The sequence below is a fragment of the Salvia hispanica genome, chromosome 6, assembly GCF_029641045.1.
Source record: "Salvia hispanica isolate PSC_SH4W2 chromosome 6, Shi_PSC_v1, whole genome shotgun sequence".
Classification (NCBI taxonomy): domain Eukaryota; kingdom Viridiplantae; phylum Streptophyta; class Magnoliopsida; order Lamiales; family Lamiaceae; genus Salvia; species Salvia hispanica.
The window spans coordinates 34362408-34381852 of record NC_142697.1 but is presented as its reverse complement, the minus strand read 5'-3'; the positions used below and the strand labels follow the sequence as shown (position 1 = coordinate 34381852).

Here is a 19445-nt window from a genome sequence, read left to right as displayed (position 1 = left end):
GAAGAAAGTTGCTTCCGATTAGGGACACAAATGGGAAAAAAACTACTTGGGCTAGCCGACGAATCAGTACCAACAGACGAAGTTATTGTTGAGACACTAACTCAAGCTAAGGAAGACGAAGAGGAGTTCAATCCTGAATGGATTTCAGCAATTGAAAGGATGATGCAGGCGTACGACAAAAAGCTGAAGATAGAAGATGACTTTGAGAGGCCGTCGTTTGAACTCGTGCCCGAGTCAGGTGGGGATGATGAGAGAGCTGAAAGGCAGCAAGATGGAGTCGATGTACCAATAGGGGACGGGCCAGAAAGTGGTACAAGTGATCCGGTTAATCATGTAGCTGGTGACGGAGCAACTAAAGGCATGAATGTGGATATTGTACCAAGTGTCACGATTGAAACGGTATACATTAAGAAGTCAATTCGTACTGTAGTTGTTTAATCTACTTTGCTTAGATTAGGTTTGTACATGCTGACTACATCTATGTACATTACATTATGATTACTAATTTGTTAAAAAATTACAGGAAAGTGTTGAGCAGCATGGTGGTGATCTTGTTAAGACTATCCCCAATAAGGTAGTAGGGGAAAATCAAGTGGGAAACAGTGGAAAACTGGCTCAGTCAAAACCCAGTACCGAAGTTGCAAACGTGGCAGGACATCAAGATCCTCAGGGTAATGATGGGAAAAAAGTTTGTGGTAAGACTGTCAAAGGAGCTTCAAAGGCGAAAGGAGTAGTGATTAGGGAAGAAGTTGAGGTGGGACATCACTTGTTCAAACTTTACATTCGTTACATGATTATGCAACATTAACTCTCACAATGGAGTACTGTTAATTGATTTTCTTTTAATTGTACATTGGTGATTGTCTAGTGGTACATTGCTGACAAGCAAGTTGGTGGAGGTGGTAAGTCTAAGGGGAAGGCAGTAGCGGATGCGACAAAGGGGAAAGGAGTTTTGAAAGATCCACAAGTTGAGGTCGGCCATCAATTATAAAAATGTCACATTAGTTTTGTAAATGTATTACATTGCCTCTTACCAATCCCGTTTGTGGCATCTAATGAAGTTTTGGTGTATATTGTTGCTTGGTTTAATCTACATTACTGGATTGATTTCAATTAGTGCACATCTGTTCATCATGTAGGTTGAAAATACGAATCCAATTCAGAGAACAAAGAAACCAAGCCTTGTGCTTAGATCTCCGTTCAATGACAAGGCTGTGAAAATCACAGCAAGGGCAAATCAAGTTGACAAGGAAATGTACTACTGGATTTTGAACACAAAGAACGAGCATGAGTATGTCGTATGCAGTGTATTTTTACTTTCATTGTATGAATTGAATAATATTACTTCTCACCAAAACAATGTACGTATCTTTACAGGAAAGTAATAATTTATCAAGACACCTATGCTAAGACTGCAAAAAAAGAGTTTGTTTCTCTTGCACCATTTAAGGAAGTCTCTGTTGCTGTGCTTAATGCATGGAGCTCATACTTAAACCACACGGAGTTAGTAAAGGAACCAGAAACCGCTTCCAGGCTGTTTTTCTCTACCGGACCAAGTGTGAGTATAATACTAGCATTTAGTTTGCATAAATTTATTGACATTGATGGAGTTTTAAAACTATATAATGCAGATGCATACCATTGTGGATCCACCAGCTGAATGGGAAGAACAAAGGTTGTTTGATCTATTCCACACCAGGCATCTGGGTGAAGTATTAGCTGTGAAAGATTTTGAATGGAATAACTATGAACTGGTGAGGTGTATTTAATATTCAAATTTTAAGTATCTAATTTTGTGAATATGTTAGATTTTCTTCCCGATTCAAGGACCCGAACATGTATATCTTTTGTGCTTCTATGTTGCTGCTGGGAAGTTGAATGTGATTGACAACACACTTGCTGATTCACATGAAACCTTCAACGCTAAATATGGGAAAACACCTTCTTTGTTGGTAAGTACATTAATTAGCTGATAAGGTACATTATCTAAGTCAGCCATGGTGTTATATTTGGTACAGATTCAGAGTATATGCTATTGTTGTTGCCTACGGTAATTGCACAATTGAATAGTTTTATGGTTGAGAACTATAATTTAATGTAATTGAAATTATGCAGAGGAAGTACCTTGCTGATGCACTCACGAAATTCAGAAGACCCAAGCTAGCGGGTATGATTCGCAAATGTTCAACGCATCTACTCTGTATGCCATGGAGAGGCATTTTCAACAGGGTGGACTGTGGTGTGTACCTGATGCGCCATATGGAAACCTTTTTCGGAGATAAGGACAAAGATTGGGACTGCGGGTTCACGGCAAGGGGAAACAAAAACGTGGAAATGTTAAGGATTAAGTTCAACACGGCCTTACTCACGGTTGACCATAATATCAGAGAAAAGGTGAATAAAATTGCTGCAGATCGGCATTGGAAAGAGAAGCCTGCAAAGTTCAGTTTCGAAAAGTTTGTTCAAAATTATGGTTTGGAGTGAGTGATGCGCCTGTCTGAATTATTTTGTGAGAAACAAAGTATGTTATGCAGTTGTTAAAAACAGTTTCTGCCTTTTGTACGTTTGCTATTTCGGATTGTTGTGTTAGGGACATGCATTAATTATGAACTATGTTAAACATCTTTTGTTAAGCCACACTCTATCACATTATTGGAGATTTGGGGGTACTATCATTATGGTTTTTACATATATGTGTTGACCATGAACAGGGAAGAATTGTAAGGCCGAGGAAAAGCCTAATGTACACATTACTATGCAGGAAAGTTCTGTTGCAATTAAACACATTGGTTATACTAATGTTAGTGACCAATGATGCAAAGTGTTTTAGATGAATGTAAACTTTGTTCATGAGGAAAGTTGTTTGAATGCACTGAAGCGCTTTAAGTTGTGTTTATTCCATCCATAATACTAGCTTGTTGGAATTGAAATTTGTGAAGTAATAAATTGGAAAAAAAATCAGTTGAATCTGGGACCGCGAAGTATAATGTAAAAATCACAACAACCAAAGACAAAATTTCGGTATGAAGCATAAATAGGCAACAACGATTAAACTATTTGAGAAATTAAAATCCACATATTAGGCTGGAACGAATACCAAATATCCAATATAGTTACATTATTTGACAAAATATGGACATTGCTGATTCATCAATTATACTTCTACCGAACTCCACTATGTTATATGATGTACCACCTGAGTAGTTTATAATAACATGAATAATGTAGCTGCACTGGAATTAATGTAATACGTCCAACAACTGAACCGTGAAAAAATGTAGCATTTAACTTAGAATAATGTAATACGAAAAAAGGTTTATTGGAAAACATAAATACGACAGTTCAAACAAAACATAATTCTTGATCGACTTCTTGAACATACATTCAGCATTTCTCCTTGCCCTTACCATTCACGTTTTCTGGGCAATTCCGGGAATCGTGATGGCCCATCTCTAGGCAATTCATACATCTCCTCAAAGGTCTATTGTACTCTTTTATAGCCTTCTCCCTCTTTGAAATTATACGCTTGCTATTTGTACTACATGACCCCTTTGTTTGGATAACGTCAGGAGGGTGAACTTCAACAACTTGTGGTCTGACCATTCCATAAAACTCTTCAACCATCCGTCTTTTTTCAACTGCAGATATAGGTGGAGAATCAGTGTCTATACTAGTCTTCAGATCTCTCATACCACCAGAAAAAGCGCGCAATTCATTTGATAAAATCAATTTCTCATCTTGGGCATCAGTGTTTTGAAACACATTAGCCGTGTATCCATGTACAGCCTTTGCCATCTTCATCCACCTGCATTCAGAGTACTTGTTTAGGGTTTAGGGTTTAGAGTACTTGTCTGGAATGACCTTCAATTCGTTGTTCTTGAATAGGTAAAATATGTGGCAGCACAAAAACCCTTGCCTGCCAAACAACTTGCATTCGCACACGTAAGACTGGTCCGTCTTGTCATGCGTCACAACAAATGTGTTTCGGTGGCTATCACCTACTTTATAGCAATCAATCACACCTTCGGATGACATACCAACAATCCGACATCTGTTACAACCCTCCACAATTTCTTCCTGCACTCTCCTGAACATAGAGTCGGTAAACAATGTGGATGCATGCTTTTCGAAAGGCTGGTCAGTGGCCAAAATTGGCACAAGAGTAGAATCTGCATAGTTCAGCTTTGCATTAGAATGACGTTGAGATTCCAACGCATTATTGAAACTCAAATAGAATTCAGCAAGATTTAATCGAGGCTTAAGAAAGATTTTGTAAAAACTGTTTTCAGACTCGGAAACAGATGTGGTCCTAATCATCGATCCCAGCGGAAAATCCCGAAAATAAGCCGTACTTCCTATGCCGATACATGGTTTTGAACCAACCCACATTTTCTAGACCATATTCTACAATAATTGCATCCCACATTTCTTCAAACTCCTCCGGTTCGTGTAATTCGGACCACACACAAGCATGGAAATCCTTCTTGAAATGTTCATCTGTGAGGAGCCTCTTCGGAGCTTTGAACGAAAGCTTGTGCATTATATACCACATGCACCACCGATGTCTAGTGCCAACTATAATTTCCTCAATAGTTGACCGCATGCCCAAATCTTGGTCTGTGACCATCATCTTGGGTGCGACACCCATGCACTCAATAAAATGTTTAAACAACCAAGCAAATGCACATGTCTTCTCATTCGAAACTAGACCAGCAGCGAATGTAACAGGTCTCCCATGATTATCCTTACTAGTAAATGGACAAAAAATCATACAGTACCTGAAATGTCAAACCATCAAATATAATGTAAAAAAACTATACATAATGTACAACCGTAAGGAGAGCATATTGTTTAATTACAATGTACCTAATATTGAATATAATGTAACAATTCGAAATCAACAGAATGAGACACCAAACATGTGGTAATTCCTTTTCGAGACAGCATCGCACCAAAATAAGGCTACCAACTGATTTTCACTATTAACTTCAAAGTGATATGTAAATGCATCATATAGTTCCTTCTTCCTACGCATCTCGTCCAAAACCATCTGAACATCATAACCTTGAGCGTAAGCTTTAATGTCTCGAGATGCATTACGTATATCCCCAACGGTGCACCCCACCATTTGGTAGCCTCCCAATACCTCTTTCAGGAATTTGAAAGTCAACGTGGGGCCGATATTAGCCCTTGAACAATCAAGAATGAATTTCTCATGCACTTCAGTCAACTTTCGATTTATAGTCATGAATGGCTTATGTTGCACCTCCACCATGGTATGGTTATGTGCCTCTACAAACTCATGAATCTTATATCCGGGACGTCCGCCTTCGGAGAAATAACGAAGTGATATCTTCGCTGGGCAGCAACACCGGTTGGATAAACGTCTTCTTTTTAGCGTGAAACCATGTCTGGCGTTCACCATATCCTCCTCCTCTGTCCTCTTCTTACCTTGACGAGTACATACAATATACTGCCAAATAATAACACCTTCTACTTTTTTTACTCCTTGTTTGCGCGTGTCAAAACCAACTGCTCGAGCATACACATCGTAGAAAGCAAGGGCAAAATCAAGTGATTTGAAACACTGACCCACAACAGAAATCTTCCGAACATTCAGGCACAACAAAAACAGTTTATGCAATAAAATACATTAACTACTAGTTTTCGCACATCTCCAAACAGTAGCTCGTACATTAAAATACAATTATTGCATGAAAAAAAACCAATCCCAGTCAACTAATAAACCACAAGAGAAATGCAATAACCTCGGCCATCTGTAGTTCAATAACTATTATACTTTACTTACAAACTGACATGTACATTACCAAATGTAAGTCTTACATTAAACATAATATTTGAAATACTGGGGACTACAAACTTTTGTGCAAAAAATTGACAACAACAAAAAACGAAAAAGATACAAAGTTGATAATTTAAAAGGCACACTAACAACAATGAATTCAGTGACGTTGACTACTTCAAAATTACGCTTCGACATTACCTTCTTCCATCGTGGCTTGTGTTGGTCGAGTTAATGAATGTCCAGGGAGATATAAAAATTTGGAGTTCGTGAGTTTCTGCGTAAGTTTGTATAAATCGGGAATGACTATTTAAATCTGCGTGAGTTTCTGTAGATAGGAGATTAAGAAAGGGAATAAAATCACAAAAAAATAAAAGGAAATCAACAAGAGAATACACATCTTGAATGGAAGGAGATAATCAAGGGAAGTGAATAACCGCTGCATTGAGGATATACCTAATCTAACCTTTACGAATTTTAAAATTAATATTATAATTACTAATGGCATCAAATTCGGCCATTAGATTAACAAAATCAATGATTCAGGATTTGTTTTATGTTTTACAAATACTTACTGTAATGACCTGAATACATTCCTATATATATATATATATATATATATAGGGATGCATTACCCTCCTTATCACCCCCTAGTATAAAACATAGGGCATTTTTGGTATCAATTTTTAGGAATTTCATTTTTAAATATAGCATGACCAAGATTTACGGGAATTAATATCAGAGATGATTCAATTCCCTCCCACTCTCTATCCCTCTCTCACCATTACTTCAAGCTTTTCTCCTCCCCCATTAATCGTCAACCATCAAAAACCCTAACATCCGCCCCATTCTACATCATTTTTCCCTTCTCTCTAAATCTGGCAATCATCAAAACTGTAAATGACGGCGATTCAGTGGACAACACAACACCCGCAAGGTTTCATTATTTGGCGGTTGTTCAATTGAAATCGAAGGAAACCGCCGTCGGTCGTGTGATGGATAAGGCCCAAAATGAAATTTTTTATTCAACTTTGAGTAGATTCCGACTTGAGAAACCGGTTCTTCATGTCAATTTTAATGTATTACTTACTTTCACCATAAACCATCTCTCCGATTTCGATTTCGATTGAATTTGTGTTAGTCCTTTAAAATCTACTGTTTTTGGTACATCATGTTTAAGTACATTATATATGTTTATTCATCTATTTGGCGTGGATTTGATTTTGCAGTCGGGATTCACCGTTGAAAATTTCTTCATACTGTGCTCTATTTTTCCCCTCTTGTTTTTGTATAGTGCTTATTTAACATTATTAACTTCATATTTTTACATGATTTAAGAACCTCTATTTACGTTACATCATGTAGGCAATGTAGAACATGAATAGCTTCAGATTATATGTCTCTTTTCGTGCTACATCATGGTAGCTTATCTGTACATTATTGGTTAATACATTATTCTTTGATAAATGTACATTATTGTAAACCAAATCTGTTAATTTATTCCTACTCCATTGTATATTGTTTGTGTGCGGTATTTTGATTAAAAAGCTACATTTGGGGGTTGTATTTGTACAGTATTTCAGTATGAAACAATGCTACATTATATATGCGTACTTGTACATGACTTTAGAACATCATTTACTGTTAAATCATGTAGATAGATTAGTACAATAATTGATGCTAATTTCATGCATCATGTTTTGTTACATCATGTACCTACATCTGTACATCATGTTCTATTACATTATTTAGTCATAGATGTACGTTAACTGATATTGCGTTGTATGTGTTTCTGAATAGGTTTAACGAGTGTAAGAATCGATTCGAGGATGACTTTGACGATGATATGCCCATTGCATTAACGCAACGACAAGCTTTAAAGATGTTCAAAGATGTGCTACATTATTATTGTGTTGTAGATTATAATGTGCGAAATTTGTGTTTTAATGTAGACTATAATTTGTATGATGAGGGGTAGAAGTTATATCCATTCCCCAAGGGTTTAATAGTTCATGGGGCTAGGGTGTAGTACCAACCCAGTAGCACAACGTTCACTAAGGGCAAGGAGTTAGAGTCGTTCTCGTAGGATTCAATTATTTATTGTTTTGTGTAATAGTCTCTGTGGTGTTCTTACACTTATTAGGTTACATTATCAAGGTTAATTGTTACATTATTTGCTAATAATGTACTGTACATTAAAACCATAAATATGTACATTACCAAAATGACTGAAACCAAACTGACGAAAAAAACATTCATTAAACTACTACATTCGTACATTATTCACTGTAAGGCATATACATTATAAGACTATATTCGTACATTATTTTCTGTATGAAATCTAAAACACACATTAGAAAGCGAAATTTTATGCATGTGGTGGTACTATACCCTAGCCCCATGTATTGCTAGGGGAATGATTCAAACTCCCTACCCTTGGTGATGGTTTCATTTTGTTAGTCGGTACTACAACCTAACCTCATGGATTGTTTAACCCAAAGGGTATGGATTCAAATCCCACCAAACATTAAATTCTTACATAGGTACATCATTTAGTATAATGCATGTACATTAAATCCAATTTTCAAACATTATTTACTGTATAAAATCCTAAATACACATAAAAAAAATGAAATTCAATGCATATGGTGGTACTATACCCTAACCATATTGATTGCTAAACCCCTAGGGGAATGATTCAAACTCCCTACCCGTAGTGATGATTTCAATTTTTGTGTGGGTACTACAACCTAGCCCAATGGATCGCTAAACCCAAACGGTGTGGATTCAACGTGTTGCAAGACATTAAACTACTTCTTATGCACATTATTGTATCGTTTTCATACATTATTATACTGTTTACGTACATCAGAAACAAACAATAAAAACAAAATGTATAGGCAAGCATTGGTAATATGTCCTACCTCGATGGATTACTAAATCCTTGGGGAAAAGATTAATCTCCCTACCCTTGGTGAAGGTTTCGTAAGTGAGTCGGTACTACAACCTAGCCCAATGGATTGTTAAACCCAAATAATATATAGATTCAACGTGCTGCAAGACATTAAACTACTTCTTACGTACATTATTTTATTATTGTCGTACATTATGGTACCGTTTACGTACATTATTATTTTATTGATGACCAAATACTGAAAGTAACGAAGTAGATGAAAACCTAGAGCTCTTGTAATTGTTGGAAGAAATATAACTTGAATTATACTATTTAGAATTAATGATTGTTGGAAGAACACTATTATTCACGTTGATTATTACATAATTAAGGAAAAGAAATCTCAAATATAAACCGACAATTATTTCTCTCCATAACTAACGTGAATCATGGGCTTGCGTAACTGACAATTTTCTTCTCTCTCAATCTTACCCTTTTGGATTTTTTTTATTAATTAATTTAATTCTATGTGGCTTCCATATCAACCATTAGATCACACCTAATCAAGGGATGTAATTAGTTTTTCTTTTTAACAGTTTTATACACATTAATCTGAATACATCCCTATATATATATATATATATATATATATAATGGGTTTTGATCTATAAAGACCAGATTTAAATACAGAAACGCAGAACACGGTCATACGTAGGGCATTTTTAGGTCATAGTTAGTTTATTTTTAGGTCATACTAACAAAGCATGACCTAAAATGATCTTAACATGACATAAACCCAAATCTGACCTAAAACTACTTAATTATGACCTTCCGTGTTTTGGGTTAATTATTGACCATTAGATCATCTAATCCTAGGGCCAGAATTTGGGCTGCATTTCTGGATTTAAATGCATTCTTATTTTGATCATCTCCCTATAATATTATATATATATATATATATATATATAGGGGAGCATTAGGGTCCAAGTGACCCTTTAGTGTTAAGTTCAAATGTATTTCCAGCCTTAGGATTAACTTGATGGACGGATTAGATGTAAAGTATATATCATACCCGAGTTACATTATTTAGGAGTTGTGGTTACATTATGGGGGTAAAATTGGTACATCTTATTCAGGATTCGGTTTTTAAACGGAAGGAGCAAAATATCTGCTATTTCTCTCGATTTCTCTCTCTCATTTACCCCAAATCGACGAAAACTTAGTTTCCCACTTTTGCTCTCTATATTCAATCCTAGTTTGTGGCGATTCCTTATCAAATGAAGACGAAGACCTCAATCCATCGCGAAAAAGTGGAAGATGAAGCTTATATCAACAATCGGCGACCGGAATTGTGGTGTAGACGTGTATTTGTTCAAAATTACGCCGAGTGTCGTAGGCTAGAAACTTTCAGTTCTGGGCCTCTATTTTTTAAATGATTTAAGGTAATTTAGACATGTGATTCTCTCAATCATCTCCTATATATGTTAGTTACTCAAATGCTCGATTAGAATTGTCCAATTTTATGTTTACATTACCGAGACAATCCCTAGAATTTTTGTGAAAAGAATCGATTTTTAAGGTAAAGATTCGTTTGTTGCCGATAAGCATACTTCATTTCTCTTGTTCGTATTTAATTACTAAGCAAGGTTATGTACATTATTGATGTTCATTGTTTGTAGTTGTCTATTAGTAGTTGTCGTTACATTATTCAAGGTTGTTGTATACATTATTGCTTAGTCAGCATACATTAGTCGTCATGTTTGTACTACATTATTGTGAATTGTCGTGTACATTATTTGTGCTATAATTTACATTATTTACCCCGGTGTGATAAATTAAAACAAATCCATTATGTAGTAATGTATGCTCTCTACGGCAATAATGTAAACGACATAAGTCTTCATGTTGGTGTGTAGATACATTATTCATCTGGTGATGTAACATTATTCATTTTCAGCATGCGATTATAATCTCAGTTTTATTATGAACTTTTGAATAGGGTCGAAGATGACAAGAGTAGATTATGAAGATGACTTTGATGATTACTTTGAGGAGATGGATGTAGAGGATGTAGGGGATGGAGGTCGTCGAAAGAGAGATGATGTGCTCTCTTTTAGGAGGACATGAACAGTACTGTAGCAAGATTTTGTACTACGTTTAGTATTGCAAATGTATATATATTATTTTCTATGTTGACATTATTCGTGGAACATGTTACATTATTTAATAGATTATGTTACATTATAACATATTCATCATGTATTAGAGTTTGTTATCTTAAAATAATGTAAACCTACAATATCAATAATGTAGTCGTTACAACTTTGATGTATGGATTGCTAAATTAAATAAAGTAAATAGTATATCTCAAAAATTAAAATTTTCTATGCTTTCAATTTCAGCGGTTTACGTGTTATTTAATTATAATATGCTATAACAATTTTATTGTAGAAAGATGTGGTTTAGATTAAGATTTATTCTTGATTTATGAATAATGTAACATGTTAAGTTGTTTGTTGGCGTTATTTGCATGCCCTTTGTTTCATTATTTACTACTTAGTGATATATTTTCCAATAGGCAACTCAGAATAATGTATAGCATGTTTGTTAACATTGTTGTCATGCGTATGAGCTTTGGAATGCAAAGTGTTTGTGATATACGTTACATTATTAAACTCAATCACAACATTACAACAACTTAAATACACTAATATATGCTGCTAAAAGCAATAATGTAAACATGATGCGTCTTCATGTTGTTGTTATATACATTATTCAGTTGGTGCTTCAACATTATGCGCTTTCAGCATAATTATATTTAATACAATTGTGAAATATATTATTACCCTGAAGAAACATTATGCACACTCTCTCTCTTCCATTAAAATTATCTCATGCTCCATCTCTTTCTCCACAATTTTACTTATTTTTCCAACTATAAAAATGATAAACATCTAGCTTGCATCGACCTCATCGATAATAATTTCTACACGTATAAGCTCATTTCTATTAGCCGAATTTCACTCGAAAGAAACAATTTTGCCGTCGACTTCTTCTTCTTTGGGGCGGGCCGGTGCGACGGAGGGGGCAACCATGGTGGATTTCTGTCGGAGGCAAAGGGAAATCGGCCGGCGGAGGGCGCGACCGACTTCTTCTTCTTTGGGGTGGGCAGGCAAGACGGAGGGGGCAACCATGGTGGAGTTTTGTCGGAGGCAAAGGGAAATCGGCCGGCGGAGGGCGCGACTGCCCCCTCCTCCACTGCTTGAGATATTGAAAGACGGCGCAGAGTTCTTACTGTGGTTGTTTGATTTTGTTTTATTTACGGAAGGGAGACTTAATCTTGCTAAAAAAAAAGAAGCGTGAATCATGGAAACTTACTAACTGCATAATATATCATATGCCAACCTTACCCTTTTATCATTATTATAATTATTAAAAGAAAAGATAAAATGGAGCCATATAAACCGTCCGATCCATAAATTGAAGGGATGAGATTGACTTGGATATTTGACACAAAATGAGTTATGGACCTGATCACTCCCCAATATATATATATATATATATATATATATATATATATATATATATGGGTGCGTTAGGCTCCTTTGCACCCTAAGTGTCCTATTTCCTTCTTAATCTCAGCCCTTGGATCCTTGAATTGGATGGTTGTGATCAATGCATTATTAGTCTATAATGTTGCATTGTTAGCCGTTGTGCATTATTAGAATGAAAATGTGCATTATTAGTCTATAATGTTGCATTATTAGCCGCTGTGCATTATTAGAATGAAAATGTGCATTATTAAATGACACGTGACATTAATCTAACCGTCAGATGACAAAATCGTGGGGCTAGGATTAAGAAGGAAAAAGGACAAAAGATATGAAAAGGATTTGAATACATCCCTATATATATATATATATATATATATATATATATATGGATAGGATTATACTAGAATGACAACACTATTTCAAATGACCCTGTACCACCAAGGACAATTGTTAGATTTCAGACCTGATGCATTCTTAAACTGCCACTTGGAAGACTTGATTTTATTTAAAAAATAATGAAAAAATGCAAAAGGCTATAACTGGAAATCATAATTCCAGCCGTTTCTCCCTAAACGTAAATCACGGTCTTTCCTCCTTCCCTCTTTCTTCTGTTTTCGAAATTTATCTATCAAATCTTTAGCAAAAAACCTCCATCGTTATTTTCTATCTCTGCAATTCTTTTAATCTCCTGCGCTATATTCATTCTGATATGTGTAATTCCTCCTTCAATCTTCAGTCAGTAGTCAACCCATGGAGAATTATGTTCTTGCTGACATCCATTTCACTGATTTTGCAGACGGTAAGAAGCACTTTCATTCTGTTTCTTCAATTTCAGTGGATATTCAATCTCTGTAATTCTTCCTTCAATCTTCAGTCATCAATCAATCCATGGAGAGTGATGCTCCCGCTGACATCCTTTTCACTGATTTCACAGACGGTAAGAAGCACCTCTAATTGTGTATTTACCGCACTTCTAATTGTATATTTACAGTTTGTTGGTTTTCGATATTTGATTCAATTTTATGTAATTGTGTAATCGTGAATTTTGATATGTGAAATCAATTTCATGAATTTGATATATGAAGTATCAAATTTGTATCTTCCTAGTTGAATTCGTAAATGAAGTTTATGAATTTGTGACTAAATCTCAGGGAGTTCATATTTGATGGGTTATAGAAAATTTGAGCATGAACTGTTGTATTATACCATACAAAATTCGTAAGTCAGATTGCTTAGTTAAATATGTTCTGTTGCTTACGTATGGGGCTGAAATTGCATGGCAGTGTTTGTTGTTGAAACCATCGAAGCATTTCCAGCCGTAATGCAAGATTTTGGGAAAAGAAAAAAGAGCAACTCCCTGTTTTTTCCTGTTACTGAGAAAAGGAAAAGAGTTGAAGATTTCTATTTCATTGGAAGACCGAATGTAGTTGAAATTCAGCCACTGGATGTGGTGAGGACCAAAGGTTCGTGCAGCGACTCTGGCAGTCGTCTTGTGTCGCTAAAAGAGAAGCCTATTATGTTGCAAACCAAACCAAAGTGTAGTTGTGTGAAATGTCGTGAATTATGTCCCCACGACCCTAAGAATTATGGAAAACAAAAAGAAAAAAAAATAGTCAATAATTACATATAACTACGTATATTAGTTTGCTTAGTTACTTTATTTTTATTGCTGACCACTGAATCGCAGTTGTATATCATTGTGATAGATTGCTTTCTTATTTGAATTCAGTTGTAGAATATCAGTGTGCTTAGTTACATGTTTATTATTTCTTAATTAGTAGTTTAAAATTGCTTATCAGTGGTCTGTATTTCGAATTCGTCAATAATATTCTAACCAAAATTATTAATCGCATATTGCATGACATTTTATACTGTATTGGTTTTTACTAATGTTCTTTCACATACTATCAATACAATTCGACCACCCATTAATCTGGTTTACTACGGCTTTGCTTCATCTTGCTTAATGATTACTTGTATTAGAAGGTGTTAGATATTTCTTATATCATATTGCTTGGTTACATTTATTTTGTTGCTTGCTTCTTCTTTCCGAATTGCTTAACATATATAACATGTCAATTTGTAATTAATTCTATTCGACTAGTGCTTGATGTACTTTCATAATCCACATTAAATTCATGTTACACAATGCTTGGTTTGTAAGTTTATTTTGCTTGCCTACGTTGTAGCATTTGCGCTTGGTTTGCAAATCATTACTACTTATTTTGCTTGCCTATATTAAAGTGTTCTAACATATTATTCTATGCATGTTATTATGCAAAAGGCACAACCAAAAAAAATATTCTAAAGCCACCAATGACTATACCAAAACAAACCAATATCCCTAACAAATTCAAAACAGAACAAAGTTATTGTCATTTTTCTAAAACAAAATCATTGACAATTCAAGGTTTGGGATACTCTGCCGCCATATTTTCAACATCAACGGGTCCCTTCTTTCGTGCCTCTTCAGGGTGGCTTGTTGCTGGCCTGTTGCTGTCCTCGTCATGTAATCCACAAACTTGTTTTCACTACTATAAACCATAGCTGTGAGAAATTTTTCAAGGAGCAACTGGAATGACTTGGACGGCTTGTTAGTAATGTCGCACTTCCATTCATTAACTTTAGTCCCATATACGTCTCCATATGTCGCATAGTGAACACTCCACAATCGTTGGTAATGCCTTTTGTTTTCCACTTGAATTCAAGGTGTTCAAGTATAGCTTTTCTTAGCATCCGTTCATAGCTCACACACGTGTTGTGCTCCAAAAACTGTATAAAAAAGGTTGTCTGCAAGCAAGAAAAAAAAAGGTTAACTCAACATGCAAATTGCAATATGCATTTTCATCTTATTTTTTTTTGCGTGGAGCATACCGGTTTTTCAACCACAATGTCATATCTAGTTGCAAGAAGCTTCCACTATGTGTGCTGTCAAGCAAGCACACCGCACCAGATTTACAAATTGTACTGAATTTATTGCCAACCAAGCAAAAAACATAACAGAACAAAGCAAATACTAAGGCTCAATCAAGCGTCATAAGTTTGTTGGAGCAATTACTACGGCTCGATCAAGCAAACAATATATTAAAACCAAGCAATTACTACAATTCTATCAAGCAAACAATATAATAGCACCCAGCTTGATCAAACAATTACACGGCTCGATCAAGCAATTACTAAGGCTCAACCAAGCAAACAATATAATAGAGCCAAACAATTACTAAGGCTCAACCAAGCAAAAAACATAATAGAACAAATCAATTACTAAGGCTCAATCAAGCGTCTTAAGTTTGTTGGAGCAATTACTACGGCTCGATCAAGCAAACAATATATTAGAACTAAGCAATTACTACAACTCTATCAAACAAACAATATAATAGCACCCACCTTGATCAACCAATTACACGGCTCGATCAAGCAATTACAAAGCAATTACTAAGGCTCAACCAAGCAAACAATATAATAGAGCCAAACAATTACTAAGGCTCGATCAAGCATAATTAGTTTGTAGGAACCATACCCAACAACAACCTGAAGTTTCAAAACAAGAGACATATATCCGATAAGAAACCATACCAGACGAGATTCGCAGCACAAGAATTTGACCCGATACCTAAATGTAACAATCCTTTTATCAAGCAATTTCAAAGACATAACAAGCAAAAACCGAGTAATACAAATGCAATCCAGAAAGTGATTAATTATACATCAATTATAGATTCTAAAATAAGCAACCACAAACAAAGCAAATACTAGGTATAAACAAGCAATTTTGAATACATTAATATGCAAACCAGCAACAGTCCGTTCTGGCAATTAGCAATTAACGTGGCTATAGAAGTAACAACCAATCAACAGAATCAATAAACAAACAGAATTTTGGAGGCATTGTGGTGAATTCGAACATTTTGATTGCTTAAGCAGTCTGAAAATAAGGAATATAACAACAATCAATACTCAATAAAACCTAAATAATCACTAAGCAATCAGACTAAGCAATAATCAATCCGAAATCGAACAAAAGGATCATCCGCAGGCAGCAATGTCGGACGACGAATTTCACGCGACGGAAAAAAACAACGCAGAGCTTCACCGCGGTGGAAGTCAATGATGTGGAGAGAGAAAGGTCGATTGGGGAGAGAGAATGGTCGATTCAGTTTTCAAGTTAGTGGGAGAGAGTTATTGCGGAGTGGATACCGGGATTTTCCATTCCCGTATCAGTTTTAATTTCAGCTAAAAGACAGAATTACCCTTGTAAGCAACAATTTGTGAAAAACCAAGCAATCCGTACTCTATTCTTACAATTCATCTATATTGGAGATCGGATGGCTATAGATAGTGTTATATTGTCACTTTAATTAAGGTGGCACCATAGTGTGCCATATATTACTTAATTTATTAGTGCTATCATCCAATGAAATAATAATGGTTATTCTTATCAAATTATTTTGTTATCAAATAATTTTACTAAACCATAAAAACTAGTAGTAATGTGTATATTTAATGAATTCATGGTAATTAAGTGTATTTCCTAGTGTAACATCCTTACTTAAAAATTGTTTAATTGTGAAACACGACTGAATTTTTTATATATAATTGTATTATAAGTAAACTAGAATTATAATAGTCATTTTCATCAACTATTTTCTTATTAAATAACTTTTTAATTTTAAAGTTATAAAAAAGAATACTTTCATATGCACTTACGTTTTTAATGTTACCATTCAAAGAGTTAATCATAATAAAGTGAATTTTCTAGTGTATTCTGCATCGTCACTCAAAAATCGTGAAACGTGGCTAAATTTGATATTATAATTGAAAGTAAATTAAAATTTGTCCGAGAGGTCATTTTTTTACAGTTTCGTAAAAATATTTACGGTCATGCCACTGTGCTATTAGCATTAACTGTTAGTATTTTTTACCAAACGGTCAAAATATTGATACTTCGGCGACATTTTTATTTGTAATGGAACTGTTTTTCGAAAAGTGATTTTGGACCAAATTCATATTTTGGTCATATGTTTAGGATCAAAATTGACCTTTACTTTAATTAATAATATTTAAATGTATGCTACATTATTTTATTCAAAAAATTAAATAAACAGATATAAATATAGTTGGTGAGAACCCTAATTCTTAATTCACAAAATATACGCAGCTACTAATTCGTTTTGTCTCAATAATGGAGGTTGATTACTTCACAAATCTACCAACAGAAATTACCACCGATATCCTGTCACGCCTCTCTATCAGAAGCCTTGCAATCAGCAAATCCGTTTGCAAACCATGGCGCGATCTTTTGGAATCCGATGATTTCATCAAAATCAAAATCAAAACCCCACCCGCCCTAGTTCGATTTTACCGGGAGAACTCTCGGTTCGAGATTTTCGAAATTGAAGACGAAGACGAAGCCAATCTGGAGAGCCACGATCTTCACTACCATCCGCTCACAGATTTCGATATCCCTCACGGAAACACAGGATCAATTGAGGGTATCACTGCCAGTGCATTGCTTCTTCTCTACTCACCATCGGTTAATGGTATTTACATATGCAATCTGATCACTCGTCAATTTACAAAGCTCAGTTACCCTGATTACTACAATTCGATTCAGACGGTACAATTTGGATTCGGTGTGAGCAAAATAAGTGGGCAATATAAGGTGGTTTGGAATAATGCGGACTTTCATTGTGTATTCACTTTCGGAACGGGAACACGGAGGCGCGTTGAAGCCGGTCCTGCTTCGGTTGTCCGTTTCTGGGATTGACCTATTTTATGTAATCACAACCTCCATTGGACAACATATGATTCGAGGAATAAAATATGGACTTTTTGTAGTTTTGACGTTGAAACAAAATGTTTTAACATCTTCTCTTATCCTCCTATCTGTTTTGAGGGACTGCCTGTGTTATTCTTATCATGCATGCAATAATGAAATTGTCATCTGGATGATGAAAGAATACCAAGTCGATTAATCTTGGACTATGGAGTACAAGATGAGTACTATTGGTTTTGATTTAACAAATTTTTATAAACTAAATATACATGTCGCTGCAATTAACCTAACCTTTATAAAGATGGTGATCTTTTGATGTTGCTGGACTATTCAATTTTAGTCTACTACTCCAACAACACAAGAACTCTCCAACGAGTCAATATGTTGAATGATGCAGACGCAAAGAGGCCGGGTTATGCCCTGATTTTCAATCCTAGCCTTCTCTCACTCAAGAGTTTCGGATTCGAGAATGTGATCTCGTTTTAGTCCATAATTATAGTCTACGTTTATGTGTTAGTGTTGAATGTTTGTTTGTCTGTCTTTGTAGGCTCATTTGTCTTTTAGTGTTCGGGTTTGAACTTGTCATGTCGAATAGAAATTGTTGTTTAATTTTTTCATTCGAATGAATTTATTGCGATATTATCAGACTTCTAATTTCATTACCCCATCAGCGACTCTTTTATAAATAAAAGCTGGGTTTAAGAATTTTTTACCAAGCACTTAGAGTGAAACTGAAATCATGGGAAATATTTATGGATTTTTCTTCGACAAGTGAATAAACAAAGGTAAAATAAAATTCCACTGATGGTGCGCCGTTGAAGCTGGAACATATATGCACCCTTGGAACAGGAACATGGAGACGCGTTGAAGCTGGCGCCGTTCCTGGCTGCAGATTCTGCTTTGGTGAACACATTGAATGTAATGGTAACCTCCAATGGATACTATTATGATCCGAAGGAACCCTTACGATCTGTGGTTTTGATATTGAAATAGAGTGTTTTAGCATCTTCTCTTCTCTGAAGGGAGTTGGAGAGTTGGAGTTGAATGTTTTGAAGGACTGCCTGTGCATTTCATACAAATGGGAGAATGAAATCGTGATATGGTTGATGAAGGAATACCAAGTCGATGAATCTTGGACCATAGAGTACACTCCTATTTCATGAAGTTCCCATCTTTCTGTGGCTCAAACCTCTATATATCACCTAGCTCTGTTAATGCCAATCGAGCATAGAGTGGTGTCTTAATCGAGTGTTTGACCACTGGAAATTGCGAACCCGAGTATTAAGCATTGAACTAATACTTGATGTTCGTCACATTGTCGTCATTCTTGACCTTCTCTTTGTTGGTGGGATGAGACTTAACATTGGTTTTGGCTAAATACGCACTTTTGTCCGTCATTTTGTTGAGAATTTGCGTCAT

General features: G+C 35.4%; 1 protein-coding gene across 1 annotated transcript; it reads right to left on the bottom strand.

Annotated features, from left to right (window-relative positions):
* Positions 1-3384: 3384 nt before the first annotated feature.
* On the bottom strand, positions 3385-5275 carry LOC125206678 (protein FAR1-RELATED SEQUENCE 5-like). The gene is made up of 4 exons (XM_048105918.1): positions 4971-5275; positions 4388-4778; positions 3917-4257; positions 3385-3805 (listed from the first exon to the last, which is right to left on the bottom strand). Exons 1-4 carry the CDS (start codon positions 5273-5275, stop codon positions 3385-3387), a joined length of 1458 nt encoding a protein of 485 aa, XP_047961875.1.
* Positions 5276-19445: the final 14170 nt, after the last annotated feature.

Excerpts from the sequence above, each read along its gene's own strand:
- LOC125206678 (XM_048105918.1), bottom strand. The coding sequence starts at position 5,275 with ATGGTGGAGGTGCAACATAAGCCATTCATGACTATAAATCGAAAGTTG. Across the intron at positions 4,779-4,970 it reads GAAGTTAATAGTGAAAATCA|GTACTGTATGATTTTTTGTC; the intron begins GTTGGTAGCCTT and ends TTGACATTTCAG. Across the intron at positions 4,258-4,387 it reads TAGAATATGGTCTAGAAAAT|CCTCGATTAAATCTTGCTGA; the intron begins GTGGGTTGGTTC and ends ATCTTTCTTAAG.